General features: G+C 42.7%; 1 protein-coding gene across 1 annotated transcript; it reads right to left on the bottom strand.

Annotated features, from left to right (window-relative positions):
• Window positions 1–391: 391 nt before the first annotated feature.
• Window positions 392–6,473, bottom strand: LOC137326639 (EEF1A lysine methyltransferase 3-like). The gene is made up of 3 exons (XM_067991930.1): window positions 6,342–6,473; window positions 5,215–5,326; window positions 392–786 (listed from the first exon to the last, which is right to left on the bottom strand). Exons 1-3 carry the CDS (start codon window positions 6,471–6,473, stop codon window positions 392–394), a joined length of 639 nt encoding a protein of 212 aa, XP_067848031.1.
• Between the last annotated feature and the right edge of the window lie 9,799 nt (window positions 6,474–16,272).

Genomic DNA, 16,272 nt, shown 5'->3' with positions numbered 1-16,272 from the left:
CTGTCCGGGAGTGAGTATGTGAGCTGTCCGGGAGTGAATATGTGAGCTGTCCGGGAGTGAGTATGTGAGCTGTCCGGGAGTGAATATGTGAGCTGTCCGGGAGTGAGTATGTGAGCTGTCCGGGAGTGAGTATGTGAGCTGTCCGGGAGTGAATATGTGAGCTATTCGGTGCCAGGAAAAGTAACGCCTCAAACTCATTCCCTTTATGGGCTTTCACTTATATAAACACTGGATGAATCGTTAATTCTTAATCTCCTCTAGGAGAAGGAATATATGTTAAATATATTAATATGAGGAAGATGTTTATTCAAACTGACTTTTGAAAAAGTGAATCCATTGAGTGGTGTTAAGTGAGACATTGATCGCACTCTCTCCGTCTCTGCATCAGATACTAGTCCTCGTCGCCTGGGGCTTTTTTGGTCACTTTGTAAATACAGTTACTCCCACTTGCATGAATGAGCTCGCAGTTAAACTTCTTTGGCAGGAGTACAGCGTGGAAATTGGCGGACCCCTCTCTGGCATCCACATTAGAAGACAGGTAAATGGTAGTTTTTTCGTTGGCGATATGCAGCAGTGTCTGTATAAGACCCGGAAATTGCGATGGGTTGTACACAATGTCCGACCCGAGGATGATATCAAAGTCGGTTGGAAAATTATTCTGATCAGTACCCCAAGCAAGGGCTCGGATTTTTGAACGGTGTCTGGAGGTGACTGGAATGTTAGCAGACACGTTATGTTCTATTTGCTTCAAAACGTACGCTCTGTCCGTCATGGTGACATCTCCACCTGGCAAAAAGAATCAAATAACAACACATTTACCCTACGATTTCTCCGCAGCACGAGTTGCAACATACATTCTGATCACGGGAAGAGAAAGAAAAGTAGAATTCTCTAAATAGAAGGTATCTCTCTGGGCAATTCGGAGTGGCCTTGAGCCAAAGAGCCAGACAGAAGCAGAATGGCCCACAGAGTACGGAGCACATGTCCTGAAGGGGATTCAGTAAGTTGAGATCACCCACACGCGCCTGTTCTACATGCGTTGTCTGCAATGTAGGTTTCACAGGAAGATCAGGTGAAATCAGATCATTCCAAAACCACATTCCATTACCAAATATGACCGGGAGCAACAATCCTTCTCTGATCGCACCAGTCTGTTTCCTTTTCATGCAGTGGGCACTGCGTTGGGCAAGGAACCGTTCACATTAATTTAGCGTGAACTTTCTCAAGTCGAAACATTCAGGTCTGTGGGAATTTCACAGTGTTACAATTCCACCAGTCTGCCATTGCAGGCCGGCTCAAACCGATTGACCCTAAAGCTGCCCTTTGATAACAGAAATTGAGTATTGCTGTATTTAACTTCTCTCCACAAGTTCTGGCGTTTATAAAGATATCTTGTTCGGTGCAAATTTGTTAAATCAAAATGCACATCCCTAGCTTTTAAACACAAACAATATCTTGGCCATTCCCTAATCGAATCTTTCTTCTCATGCAAACAGTTATTTGAAAAATGTAGTAAGTGCATCGAAAGTTGCGGGGAAAATTCTTAAGAGCATTGAAACAACTGATCAAATTTTTAGAATTTGAGACCAGCCGGTCAGGGAGTTTTGGCTCAGTAATATTTAGCACTGATGAAATGCCCCGTAGGTTCGGGTAGAATGCAGCAATTAGTGAAAGTGCTAGTGACATCTCATGGTGGAGCTTCATTCTAACATTAACTTCCATTTCCACCCAATTCGCAGATTCCCGGCTTGGATCCTTTCTCTGGCGTCTGGGTCTAATATGGATTCACATAGATTTCATAATTAAACCGAAATAATATTCCATTGATTCCTTCCCGGGTCATTCTATAATGTTTTGCATCGTTTCTCTTGTTACTGTAACACGAGTACCGGGTTTATTGGACCCGACCAATCCCTGTGTTGATCACTGTGATTTCCTGTGGTGCTGCTGCTGGATGTGGAAATCCACTGACTTGTACATATGTCCCACAAGACAAGAGTTTTCCTTTTAATCATTCTCGCCTCTCCTGATAACATTGACTACGTTTTGGGATATGGGCCCAGGGAGGACCGATTATGCTCTGACACTTTTTCGAAGCGATCATTGTTTATGTGGGTAATGGTGGCCTTTTCCCGTAAGGAGCAGAGATCACCGGATAGTATCAGAAGCCGGAATTCGAGATGAATTTCCTTCTCGTATCCCAAGAGCACGGAAGTCAATTATAACGACCACAGCAACGCGAATTGTAACGATTCATCACCGTCTAATGTAACACGCCGATCGCCGTCAATTTTAGCGCTGCGGCAATTGCAACGCCCCCAACACCGCCAATTAAACCGTCCCCAACACCGCCAATTAAACCGTCCCCAACACCGCCAATTAAACCGTCCCCAACACCGCCAATTAAACCGTCCCCAACACCGCCAATTAAACCGTCCCCAACACCGCCAATTACAACGGCCCCAACACCGCCAATTACAACGGCCCTAATATCGCCAATTACAACGGCCCCAACACCGTCAATTACAACGGCCCCAACACCGCCAATTAAACCGTCCCCAACACCGCCAATTAAACCGTCCCCAACACCGCCAATTACAACGGCCCCAACACCGTCAATTACAACGGCCCCAACACCGTCAATTACAACGGCCCCATCACCGCCAATTAAACCGTCCCCAACACCGCCAATTACAACGGCCCCATCACCGCCAATTACAACGGCCCTAATATCGCCAATTAAACCGTCCCCAATGTCGCCAATTACCACGTCACCAACACCGCCAATTAAAACGGCCCCAACACCGTCAATTAAAACGGCCCCATCACCGCCAACTGTAACTAACGGCTGTACCATTGCCAATTATAACGCCCCGATCACCGTCAGCCATAGCGCCCCACCAGCACCAATTGTAAGACTATGTCTCCGGCTGAAATCAGCTAACAGATCATGTTCCTTGTTCATTTGGCTCAGTTACTCAGTGGATGAATTCTCAGAGCCGTCGGGTAGCTGTAGATAGGATATTTTAAACAAATTACTCAGTGGCAAGAATAGTTTGTTTTAGAAATACTCACTTCAAGCATACTGTACTTGCCTGATTGAAAGATTGTGGGAGGGAAATAGTAACTACAGGGGTAAGCACCATGAAGAGTATTGATAGGGGTATCATCAATAGCAATTATTGGAGTTTGATCTGCGAATAGTAACTAGAGGGGTAAACAGCATGAATAATAATTATAGGGGTAAGTGTTATGCATACTAATTATGGGGGTAAGGCCTAAGAAGAATATTTATAGGAGTATGCACCAGAAATAGAGAAGTAGAGGGGAAAGACTACCAATAGTAATTACAGGGGTTAACATTACGAATGGTAACTATAGAGGTAAACACTATGAACAGTAATTGTTAGAGGTATGCATTACAATTATAACTAGAGGGGTTAACACCACAGGTAACAATTACAGAGGTGAGACTAAGAATATTAATTATAGTGGTAATCATCATGAGAAGTAATTATAGGGGTATGCACTAAAATAGTAACTAGAGGGGCATGCACCATGAATAGGGATTACGGGTGTATGCGCAACGACTAGTAACTAGAGGGTTATGCAATATGAATAGTAATTATAGGTCGTATCCTATTATATGAGTATGCGCGATAAATAGTAACTATAGAGGTAAGTTATGAATGCTGATTATAGGGGTAACCATCATGAATAATAATTACAGGGGGATTCATCGCGAATGGTGACAATAGTGGTAAGTACCGTGAAGAGACATTTTAGGAGTATACACTGCGAGCAGCAACTGGAAAGGTGAAGAAGATGAATAGTGATTATAGGGGTAATCACGACTAATAGTTATGGCGCAATGAACTAAAAATCGTTACTATAGGGGTAAATACAATGAATACTAACTATCGAATAGGGAATATAGGAATATGTCCGATGAATAGTAATTATTGGAGTAAGCTCTGTAATTGTAGCTATAGATTATAAGTATTAACTCGAGGGGTAAGCGCTATGAATAATATGTAGAATGCTAAGCACTACGAATAGTAAATAAATGGGTAAGCAGAGTGAACATTAACTATTGTAGAAAACATCATAACTGTAGCGATATACACTTTAAATAGTAACTAGAGTGGCAAATACTATGGACACTAACTGCAGCGGTGAACACTGTGAATAGTAACTGTAGAGTGGGTTCTATGAATAATAACTGTAAGGGTATGCATTAAGAATAGTAACTATAAGTGTAAGCATTGTGAATGTTTACTATAGGTATGTCCATTAAGAATTGCAACAAGAGGAAAGCACAACGATGGTAACTATAGCGATATGCAGCATGAATAGTAACTACAGGGATAAGCACTACTAATAGTAACCACAGGAATATGTACTATGAATAGTAACTATAGGGGTTGTAGTTTTCATGTCTTCACACTCTCCCTTTGGAGAATAGTGTGAAGTAGTGGAAGGATTCTCAGGCTGATTAATAATCTGACCAGCCACGACATGAAGGCCCCTTTAATGGCTGTAACCACCTTTATACCAACCGATAGGGTGATTAGTCCTATACAGCGGGAGGGCGTTATGGTTCCCAGAACCCATACGATGGGAAGGGGGAGTCACCTACACCGACCGGATGCGAGTATCTCGGTGAATGTTAACCCAGAATTCGGAGCCAGCGGCCCAGTCTCCACTCATTAGGATTGCCTTTCGGCCTCAGAGGCGGGGGTACTATCCATAAGCCGAAAGCCCGTTTTCTACTATAGAGGTGAGGATTATGAATAGTAACGTGAAGGTTAAATACTATAAACAGTAACCATAAGGCTATACATTATGAATAGTAACTGTAGAGGTAGGGACTATCAATAGTTAATAGAAGGGTAAGCACTCTGACCATTAACTATAGGGATATGCGTTACCAATAGTACTTATATAGGTAACCACTACGAATAGTAACTATAGGGTATGCACTGTAAATATTAACTGTAAGGATACGCACTGTGAGTGCCGGCTCTTTAACAGAGAAGACGCCTCTGACAATATAACTTCTAAGGTGCACGTATAATTGGGGTGTAATCAAACAAATCATTGTCAAGAAAATAATCGGTCCTCTCCTTATACAAATCTTTGTAATAAATACCAACAATATAAAAAAAATTATTTTTATCTCGTAAATCAAAACGGCAGGATGAGTTAACTTACCCAGCAGCACCGCTAAAATCCCCACAATCCCAGTACCAGATCCCAGTTCAAGCACCTTCTTCCCAGTAAAGTTAATCTTCTCATCCTCAAAGTAGCGACAAAGGACAAGCCCCTGGAAAAAAACACACTCTTATTAAAGCGAATCAATTTACAAGGTGCACAAATCACTCGGACAATGTGGGAAGAGGGAGGAAAGGGTGATTCCTCGAGGTGGGGTCGTTGTTAAAAGGCACCTTCGTGTGGGCAGGTCAGAGTAGTCTTGACAGAGTCCTGCTCGCAGGTCACCTTTCCCACCATTGGGTTCAAGTGAAGGGGAAGGGTGGGGGTCTAAAAAAAATCAAAGAAATGCCTGCCCGGTCTGCCTTCCTGGGTTGGCGTAAAAGATCCCAGAGAGCTATTTTGTCCGTGTCAACATTTAACCTTGATCCAACGTCACTAAAACAGAATATCTGGTCATGTATCTCATTGCTGTTTTTGGGACACTGCAGTGAGCAAATTGGCTACTGTGTTCCCCTAATTTACAACACTGATTGGGCTTCACAAGTACTTCATTGGTCTTAAAGCAATTCAGAATGTCCCGAGATCGATAAAGGCGCTATCGAAATGGAAGTTTTTTTGATATTGTTTTGTGTTTCAGTTGCTGCACTTTGCAGATAATTATTACAGAGCGAGTAAGGAGCGTCGAACTTTTAGCCTTGCAGGCTGCAACTCTTTTTCCTTCGTGTTGATCAGAGATGTGGAAATCCTTCAGAAATCTTAGTGCACAGCATTATTGCAAGAAGATACATGTTAACAGGGAGCTGTGGAGTCGAAGATGTGCACTCTCAGATCACAAGCAGCATTCCTCAGTTGCGATGACTCTCGCACAACAGTTTAAGATCCCAGACTCGAACATTATTATACGGAACCCAGGAGATCTACTCTGTTAATTCAAGTGGAGGAACCGTCCACGAAGGGGCTGGTACCATTCTGCCTGGGATTTTTCGGGATCAGAGCGGTAGCTGACCCTGGAGTTATGCTCGCCTCCGTACCGTGCATCATTGCGGTAGATTGCAAAGGCGCTGCAGTGGGTAGGTAATTTACATTTAAATCCAAACAATACATTTGCAACAGGCTATTAGACTTACAGGTTCCCAGACAAAAGCAGAAACGCCAATATACGCTCCTTTAAACGTAGTGATCTTTAAAGGGTGTCCACTAAATTCATACAGTTTCTCTTCAAAGTCTACAGAGGGACTGTGATCACCGGTGTTGCTCATCCTCTCTGATTTCGAACGGACCCTCTCTGATGTCCAAGCAGATTCCCTCCAGTCCTGGATGAGGATTTCGATCAGTTTCAGCCAGACGTGTCCACTCCAAGTTTTGATTTCTGATAAAGAAAGACGGTTAAAAAAACCTCTGATATAGAAGGACAGTGCACAATTTAATCGTTTTAAATCGCAGAATATCCCAGGGAGACCTTCAGCAAAACACATATCACGGATAGAACTTTCAAATAAAATAATCCACCAAATTCAGCATGAGCCCAACATTGTTCCTTGATCCTAACAAGGAGCAACGCTTTTTAACTCGGTGACACCATTACATACCCAAACAAACCTTTATCTATTGGGCATCTTTACACCCCAGATAACTGTGTGGTACTAAATTAAATTTATTGGGTTGCCAAGGTTGACGAGGAGCACGTGTAGAGGACGGAAGGGGAAGTCGCTCAACTCCCAAAGTAAAGGAGCGATAAAAAAGAGAAGAGAAAGCTGATCTGAAAATGAGTGAGTGAGCGAGAGTATAATTTGTAAACCGATGAAATTAAATAGAAGAGTTCAAAGAGACCGTGATATATTAAAATAATAAAGGCGAGTTGAAGAGAAAATGTCAACTGATTGTATGTTGTATTAAGTATGTTCTCATCCTCTTCACTACCAAATGTCTGTGTATAATCGTTGTTTCTGCGATTTGCGTGTGATAAATGCTGAAATTAAGCATTGTCACCTGTGGCATTGCCCTTTTGTAGTCTGCCATGAGAATGGGAAACGTTGTGACTTCGCATGTCTGAGACACCAAAGGGCAAAATAAAAAACCCCAGAGGCGGCCAGTGAGCTCAGAGCTTGCAGCACAGTGGCGTTGCAGCAGAAGAACCCTGCGGGGTTAGGTGGAAGATAAGATGGATAGATTTTGAGACTTTCTGTCTCAACATTTTTGAATTTACTAGTAGCTCACCTGTGGCTAAGCCCAGGGAAAGTCAGGACAAATAAAACTTCCTTCGTAATGAATTAGCGAGTATTGGGACCGACAGCTTTTCGAGCGGATGGAGCTCTACATGGCATGAATGTGATGTTTCAGGTGTGACGGTGTGTCACAGAAGTGTGATCCCCATATGAGGAGGGACCACCATACATAGCACATTTAATATATTGTAGATTGCGTTTATTATGTTTAGTAAAGAAACTGGGGAACCAATATAACTGCTCAATAGAACTTGGCTTCCTTAAGGGATTTTATTAATTGCTTCCGTGGTTGTTCATTGTTTTGTAGTGAATTCAAATGTCCTTAGAATGAATTGCGGAAACGTATTTGTTTTACATATAGAAGTTTCATCGGCTCAAATCTTATATTCATTATAAAGCAGCGATTCATCACGATTTGTGCCCCACCTGTATATCAGACATTTTCCAAACGCTAGAAATTCTGCCCTTTTCCTGCACAATTTTTGCCGAAATCAAACACACGCCAAATGCAAAACTTTTAATTATTTCGATGGATAAATAGAAGAGTAAATAAATGTAAAGAAATAAATTGAACTGGAGAAATAGACGATTAAACTGACATCTTGACTAGTAGTGACACAAACACTAAATTTATTTTACAAAGTCAGTCGAAATCCATCAATTGCAGCTGGGTGATTTGAGCTCTGGTCTTGGGTACAGTAAGGGTTCCAATAATAATCTAGTAATGTGTCTTCATTTAAAAATCTAATCCTTCAGTCGTAACCCACATTATGACACTGGGGAAGTTAAGCTTTGACGATAATCTAACACTTTTACTTTCCACTATTCAACGAGAAGTTGTGAATTCTATCCTTCCCTTCGTTATGCATACCCCAATTTAACATGATTCCTTTCTTAAAGTAAAACAGATGGGATATCGAAATATGTTTCTTACACAAATGTTAAGCCTCCTCCAGCGTTAATAGATGATTTCCGACGAGCTAAGACCTTTGTTAAAAAAGTTCATTATAAAATGTTGATCCCCATCTTTAACGATTACGTTACACGAAGAAAGGAGATTCTTGCTGATAATTATCCCATTAATTACAATAGCCCATTGTACTAATTCTAATAATAATACTACTGCTAATGATAAAACAATTACGTTTAATACCAATTCTAATGCCACGAATAGTAGTAACATCTGCTAATAATACTACTAATAAAAACATTAATTTTAATGTTAATTCTAACACCAGTAATACAATCAATGCTCCAAATAATGCTAATAATAAAACTATGAATTTACAGCATATCTCCTATAATACTGATACTATTAATATATCCTAATAATACCAAAAATAAACTTATTGATTTTAATACTAAGTTTAGTGCTCTTAACCATCACAATAATAAAACTATTAATTATATAGTAATACTACCAATTCTACTACTAATAATTATTTCATGGAGACTGTGGACTCCCAGGAGTCTCGGTTCTGGCACTCACGGTAATGACTTGGTAAACGGCTCTTATTGAGCACTCCTGGGAGCCAGCAGCGTAAGGGAAAAGAGAGCAAATAGGTAATATTCGAAATTAAACAACAATACGGAAGTCGTAAAACTCACTTAAAAATGCCTCACTGTGAGCACAGTGATCTTTAACACTTTTTGTTTCAGCCCAAGTGCCTCACCCACTAACCAGAAGTGCACTGGATCAGCGCACAGTGAACTTGTCCTCAAGTTTTAACCTGTCAAAATCTCGCCAGATTTTAAAACGGCCAGGTTTTTATCGCAAGATGACTGTTGGCCAATGAGAAAAAATCGTGATATAGAAGTGTTGACAGAGCAGTTTGATATGATTTTTTTTGGTGGGGTGGGGGAGGGGTATTTATCTTCCTCAACTAAATCCCTAGAACTAATGCCCCATTATTGACCCAGTGGCCGGTCCGTTCAGGCCTCTCCCAGTGATAAACTGGAACCACCGACGAGGGTTGATCCGCTCCCTGACTTTCCTTTCACGATCTTAGAAAACGACTCAAACTTCCCCGAGCTATACTTGGGGCTCACTGTTAAATCCGAGTCCCACCGCCCTGTAACAACACAAAATATTTTAATTACAATTGTCACCCCAGGACCTTTCTCACCCGGAAGAATCCCGTGTTAAAAAAAACCTCCTGTTGCCATCAATCCTCTGATTAGATAAATGAATAATTTACAAAAAAACATTAAAAAATTGTAACTTTTCGATTATTTTTGTTTCTTTTAAATACACATATTGATCAAGTGCCTATTGATGACATTTTAAGGGGGCGGGTTAGGAAGGATTACAGTGCCCACTTGTATAATCGAGCTGATTTCATTCATAGTTGAAACTGAAGTACAGTTGGGGTTAAATGGAAAGTGCACTGAGCTGAATGGCTCCGTATTCCTCATATTTGACACCATATATAATATATTAAAATATTCATTACATATTATAGTATGGGAAATGACATTCTGGTATTTGTGTCGTCTAAAATTGGCCTTACCTCAGTTCGATACAAGATGAGAATGGATTGCTTTGACTTGTACTCGAATAGCCTTGAAGTCAACCCTGGCATTTGTTTAGCTCTATTCTCGGTAAATCTGATCATAATTGCTGTCTGTGTGCTCCCCACTCTGTGAATAAAGCAGCTTGCGAATTTGCACCACTCGTCTTACCAAGTGATTTCTCGGTCCATCTACAAGGTATTGAAGAAGCACAAATGTAAAGGAGACGAATATCCAGTCCAGATTATTAGGTGATGCTACCGTTGCAGACCTGGGTTGTATTATCTTTCAGTTTAATATTGGGCAGTAGGAGCTCACTCCTGTACGGAAGATGCTTAGACCACATACAGCAGAATCTAACACAGTTGTATCTGAGGGCATCGAATATCCTTGAAATCCAACCTATCGTTTGTTTAGCTCACGTTGTGGTATATACACGTGTCCCAAGTTTAGGGTGTTGACATAGATATTCCGAGGTACATTGACATTAATGGCTCCTGCAAGTAGGCTAAGCATCTTAGGTACAGGGGTGAGCCCATACTGCACAATATTTAACTGCACGACAGTATAACCTAGGAGCGTAACAATCGAATACCAAAGTGATCTGAACTGGATATTCGTCTCTTTCACACCTCTGCTTCTTCAGTGTCTTCAAACGTGGACGAGAAAACACTTGGTAAGACCAGCGGTGCGGATTCTCAACTTCCTTTACTTATTAGTGAGTCAGTACACCGGACAATGAATTACTTAGTTTAATTTATTCAAATAGTCTTTATGCAATAATACAAACTAATGAATGCGCCACCATTCCCCCCACATCGGTGGGTCACCTTACCGGACTTCATCAAAATAACTCCAAGCTACTCTCTGGCATTCTGATTTTCTTGAAGGCTTTTTGGTCCTAGAACCATGGAACCATGGAAAAGATACAGCACAGAAGGGGGCCATTCGGCCCATCGTGTCCGTACCGGCTTGAAGAACAACCAGATGCCCATTCTAATCCCACCTTCCAGCACCCGGTCCGTAGCCCTGCAGCTTACAGAACTTTAGGTGCAGGTCCAAGTACTTTTAAAAAGACTTGAGGGTCCCTGCCTCCACCAACAATTCGGGCAGTGAATTCCATACACCCACCACTCTCTGGGTAAAAAAGTTTATCTTCTTGTCCCCTCTAATCCTTCCGCCAATCAGCTTAAATCTATGTCCTCTAGTTATTGAACTCTCCGCTAGGCGAAACAGGTACTTCCTGTCTACTCTATCTGGGCCCCTCATAATTTTGTACACCTCAATCAAGTCTCCCCTCAGCCTCTTCTGCTCCAAGGAAAACATCCCCAGCCTATCCAATCTCTCCTCGTAGCTGCAATTTTCAAGCCCTGGCAACATCCTTGTAAATCTTATCGGCACTCTTTCCAGAGCAATTATGTCCTTCCTGTAATGTGGTGACCAGAACTGCGCACAATACTCCAGCTGTGGCCTGACTCTGTTTGTCTCATTTTCTTTCAACCACGACTCCCCTTTTAACCTATGTTGGACTTGACTGTCCACATATCATTCTTTGTAAAAAACGATTACCCGTTTGTATTTCTGCCGCAGCTTTTTATTCTGAGGCAAAAGCGATCGTGAGGTACATATGTATTGCTGAGACAGGCTATTGATTCACATATTATTTACAGCCTATTGAGAAACAGCATCAAAACTTGGTTGATTTGCATTTTTACCACACCTAGTCTCAGTGTTTTAAACAAAAATTGTATGGTTACACCTTTCTTCCTTTAATTCTTCCAGCGATTGTCTGTACGGTGCATTTGGCACAAAAGAATTTTCAACCATTTTGAGGGTATTCCCCCTGAAAGCAGAGTGTTGATCAGTCGGAATGACACATTTTGCTCTGGTAGCAGCAAATATGTACTGGGGGCAATAGAAACAGAGAATGTTGGAAATACTCAGCAAGTTAGGCAGCACGTGTGAAGAAAGAAACAGAGTTAACGTTTCAGGTAGATGACCTTTCATCAGGACTGGAAGAAGTTAAAGATTTAACAGTTTTTAAGCAAGTACAGAGCCAGGGAAAGGGGAGAGGAGGAAAGAACAAAAGGGAAGGTCCTATGATAGGGTGGAGGGCAGGGGTGATTAAATGAAAAAAGTGATGATGGTGCAAGGCAAGGAGGGTGGTAATGGGACAAGCAAGGAAACAAAAGATGGAGGAGCTGGAAACGACAACAGCAGAACCGTTACCACGACCTGCTGTCTGATAAAATGGGAGCAGTGGTTATGATCTGAAGTTATTGAAATCAATGTTGAGCCCGGAAGGTTGTACAGTACCTCATCGTAAGATGAGGTGCTGTTCCTCGAGCTTCCATTGAGCTTCATCAGAACAGTGTAAGACGCCGAGGACAGATAGGTCAGAGTGGGAGTGGGATGAAGAATTAAAACGGCAAGCGACCGGAAGGTCAGGTTCATATTTGCGAACTGAACAGAGGTGTTCAGCAAAGAGACCACCCAATCGGCGTTTATTCTCCCCAGTGTAGAGGAGACCGCATTGTGTGCAGCGAATACAGGATACTAAATTGAAAAAGTACAAGTAAATCGCTGTTTCACCTGGAAAGATTGTTTGGGGCCCTGGACAGCGGGAAAGGAGGAGGTGAAAGGGCAGGTGTTGCATCTGCGTTTTCACGGGAAGGTGCTATGGGAAGGGGAGTTGGTGTTGGGGGTGATGGAAGAGTGGTCCAGGGTGTTGCGGAGGGAGCGCTGAAAAGGGAGGCGAGAGGAAGATGTGTTTGGTGGTGGCATCGTGCTGGACGTGGTGGAAATGGTGGAGGATGATCCATTGAACGCGGAGGCTGGTGGGGTGGAAGGCGAGGACAAGGGGACCCTATGGTTCTGGGAGGGAGGGGAAGGAGCAAGGGCAGAAGTGCAGGAATTGGGATGGACACAGTCAAGGGCCCTGTCAACTACAGTGGGGGGGGGGGATCCTCTGTTGAGGAAAAAGGAAGACATATCAGAAGCACTGGTGCGGAAGGTGGCATCATCAGAACGGATGCGACAGAGACGGAGAAACTAGGAGAAGGGAATAGAGTCCTTACAGGAAGCGAGGTGGGAGGAAGTGTAATCAAGGTAGCTGTGGGAGTCGGAGGGCTTATAGGAGATATTGGTTGACAGCCTATTACCCAGAAATGGAGATAGAGAAGTCGAGGAAGGGAAGGGAAGAGTCGGAGATGGATCATGTGAAGGTGAGGGAAGGGTGGAATTTGGAAGCAAAGTTGATGAAATTTTCCAGTTCAGGGCGAGAGCAGGAAACGGCACTGATACAGTCAATAATGTAGCGGAAAAAGAGGCGAGGGAGGGGACCTGAGTAGGACTGGAACAAAGAATGTTCTACGTATTGTACAAAAAGGCAGGCATAGCTGGGACTCATACGGGTTCCCATAGTGACACCTTTTACTTGGAGGAAGTGAGTGGAGTCAAAGAATTTGTTCAACGTAAGAACAAGTTCAGCCAGGCGGAGGAGGGTGGTGGTAGACGGGGACTGGTTGGGCCTCCGTTCAAGGACGTCCATGGGGAAAAAGAGACGGTTAGGGCCGGGGAACTGGAAACTGTTAAAATGGCGGAGGGCGTCAGAAGAGTCACCGATGTCGGTCGGAAGAGACTGAACAAGGGGATAAAAAAGAGTCGAGATAGGAAGAAATAAGTTGCGTGGGGCAAGAACAAACTGAAACAATGTGTCTACCGAGGCAGTCGTGTTTGTGGATCTTGGGAAGGATAAAAGCGAGTTCTGTGGGGTTGGGGGACTATGAGGTTGGAGGCCATGTGGGGAAGATTTCCAGTCGCGATGAGGTCAGTGACGGACTGGGAAACTATGTCTTGATGTACTTAATGTTGTATTGGGGGTTGTCGCTTTTGACTCTTGTTTGTACCGGTGAGCAGGGGGTCGGGACTACAAATACGATGCCATCAAGTAATGCATCAAAGAATAATGCCCTGAACTCGGTGACTGATCCAGAGAGTGATGAAACACCTTACTCCTTTTCACCGGGGGCCCACGCTAATCCTAAATCCTACTTGAGCTATTTAATGTTATCAGTTTTTTTAACAAATGACTCGATTTATCTGGAATAAATCTGACCGAAAGGTCAGTCTCATTGTTTCTACGGTCGTCATTTTGTGAGTGACGCAGAGGCATTGAGCAATTTTGTACACTGAGGTCACTAAGTATTGTTATCTTCGGTAGATGTCCTGTGCTTCCAGCACTTATTGTTCCAGATTCTAATGTTTCACGGTGCTTGTGTCCAGCTTTGTCCTTGGTCGGTGAAATGTTCACTTGGGATTTACCAACTCAACCTCCCACAGCATAAGATACCTGTGATCATTTTGTTCGCTGTAACTGCACATCACAGTCATTAACAGTGGCTGTGATGCCTGTGAACCTTATTCCGAAATGTTCTGATATGACACCTTAACTTTAGTCATCTGTAACAATAGGAATAAAGTTATCGGTAGTAAACTGTGCCACAGAAGAGTCTGATCCAGAGAGAGTGCTCATGCTCGGGGCTTTGGGAATATCGACAGGATTTTCCGCAGGGATCACCTGCTCATCCGCAGAAATTCGCCCTCAATGCTGATCCAACACAAAAATAAATGATAATGATTTTCTTTTTCCAATTTACATTCGATGCAAAAGGTGGAATAGAATTAAAGCGGAATGAACCCGGTTCTCGACGTGCAGTGGTCCTGGAGTATTGTATCCAGAGTGATATTGGAACACACCAGAACGTTAAGGTACTGACACAAATCCGCAATCAGAACAGATGCTCCCTGTATTTTCCAATCAATACCTTTGAGATCTCGTCCTCAAGTCTTCAAAGTAATAATATATTTAGGGGCATCCTGCACATGCGCCATTAGTGAGCCATTATTCAAGGTAAGTGGAGTCTGCCAAAATCACAGTGACGTCAGTTAAAATCCAAGTTCATCCCTTATGATGCGGTCCAACATGTCACTAAGATACCAAATCGGATGGATGACAAAAGGTAACCTTTTGAGGAAGGTAAGTTCAGTAAGTCTACTATCTACTGTTATAGGGATCTTGGAGTTCGAGTATAAATCACAGTTAAAATCAAACATTTGGCCATGTTCTTCCAAAGTTCCAGCTTCGTAATGGTGGAGACATGCGGCACTAACTCAAAATCTTTATAAAAATCTATAAAGGCAGTGAAAAAATGCTTCCACTGAGCGTTATCATTTTCTGCAAATCCGATTTAATCCACAACGTCTCCTGCATATTCACGAACGTGGAAATTGGCCTCTTGATTTCTGGATACTTCACAGATCTCCGGTGCACCTGATATACATGCCACAATTACCTTAACACTCCCTAATACCAGCAAGATTCCTAGAGCAACTTTTAGAAGTTGAGCATGAATAACCTCTATGTCTGCTGCTAAACCTTTAGGTACGCAATGCGATATTGTGCCCAGTCTTCCCATTGAACTGGTTCATTAAGGCTTTCAATCCCTGCAGCACACTCCACCTGTTTTGCAACTCCACGCAGATGTGCTCTCAATACAACCTGCTGGATCCAGATGCCGTTTTAGCATGGTGATCATTATAGATCCCAAGGGGACCGTTATTAGTTCATTGCCGAGAATCAAGTTGTCAGTTCTTGGAACTTAACTTCCCAGTGACATGTATTTTTTTTCCATTATAAATATCAATGGCCATGTTTATTATAGATTTTACCACTGTAAACCCAACAGTCTGATTGTGGAATCTGGGCACTGTGTTCCCACTCAAAATGCTTTCGGATATTTCTTCATGTGTCATTTTTATCTCAATATTTGAAATTTATAATGTCCAAAATATTTTTAAAAAATAAATAAAATTAACATGTGTCAGAATAACCTCCTTAACATCGCCCATTTCTGCACGTGCCTCAGCCCATCTGATGCTCAAACCCTCACCCATGCTTGTTATCTCCAGACCCGATTATTCCAATGATCTCCTGGCTGGCCTTCCATCTTCCACTATAAACTTGAGCTTATCCAAAACTCTGCGGCCCATACCCTAACTCACCAAGTCCTGCTCACCCATTACTTGTGCTCACTGGTCCATTGGCTCCTGGTCCACAAATGTCTCCACATTAAAGTTCTGATCCTCCTGTTCAAATGCCTCCATGGTCTAGCCCCTCCCTATCTTTGTAACCGACTCCTGTCCTACAAACTTCCGAGAACTCTTCCACTGGGCCGCTTGCTCATCCCCCATCCCCTTCACCCCACTATTGGCGGCCGTGCCTTCATCCGTCTAGGCCCTAATCTCCTGAATTCCCTCCCTA

This window comes from Heptranchias perlo, chromosome 10 (genome assembly GCF_035084215.1).
Source record: "Heptranchias perlo isolate sHepPer1 chromosome 10, sHepPer1.hap1, whole genome shotgun sequence".
Taxonomy (NCBI): domain Eukaryota; kingdom Metazoa; phylum Chordata; class Chondrichthyes; order Hexanchiformes; family Hexanchidae; genus Heptranchias; species Heptranchias perlo.
Note: the sequence above shows the minus strand (reverse complement) of the source record. Positions and strands in the feature narration are given on the sequence as shown.

Bases quoted from the DNA above. Each gene is read 5' to 3' on its own strand.
- LOC137326639 (XM_067991930.1), bottom strand. From the start codon at position 6,473: ATGAGCAACACCGGTGATCACAGTCCCTCTGTAGACTTTGAAGAGAAA. The intron at 5,327-6,341 runs GTAAGTCTAATA...GTTTTTTTCCAG, and splicing joins CTGCTTTTGTCTGGGAACCT to GGGCTTGTCCTTTGTCGCTA. The intron at 787-5,214 runs GTAAGTTAACTC...TCTTTTTGCCAG, and splicing joins GATTTTAGCGGTGCTGCTGG to GTGGAGATGTCACCATGACG.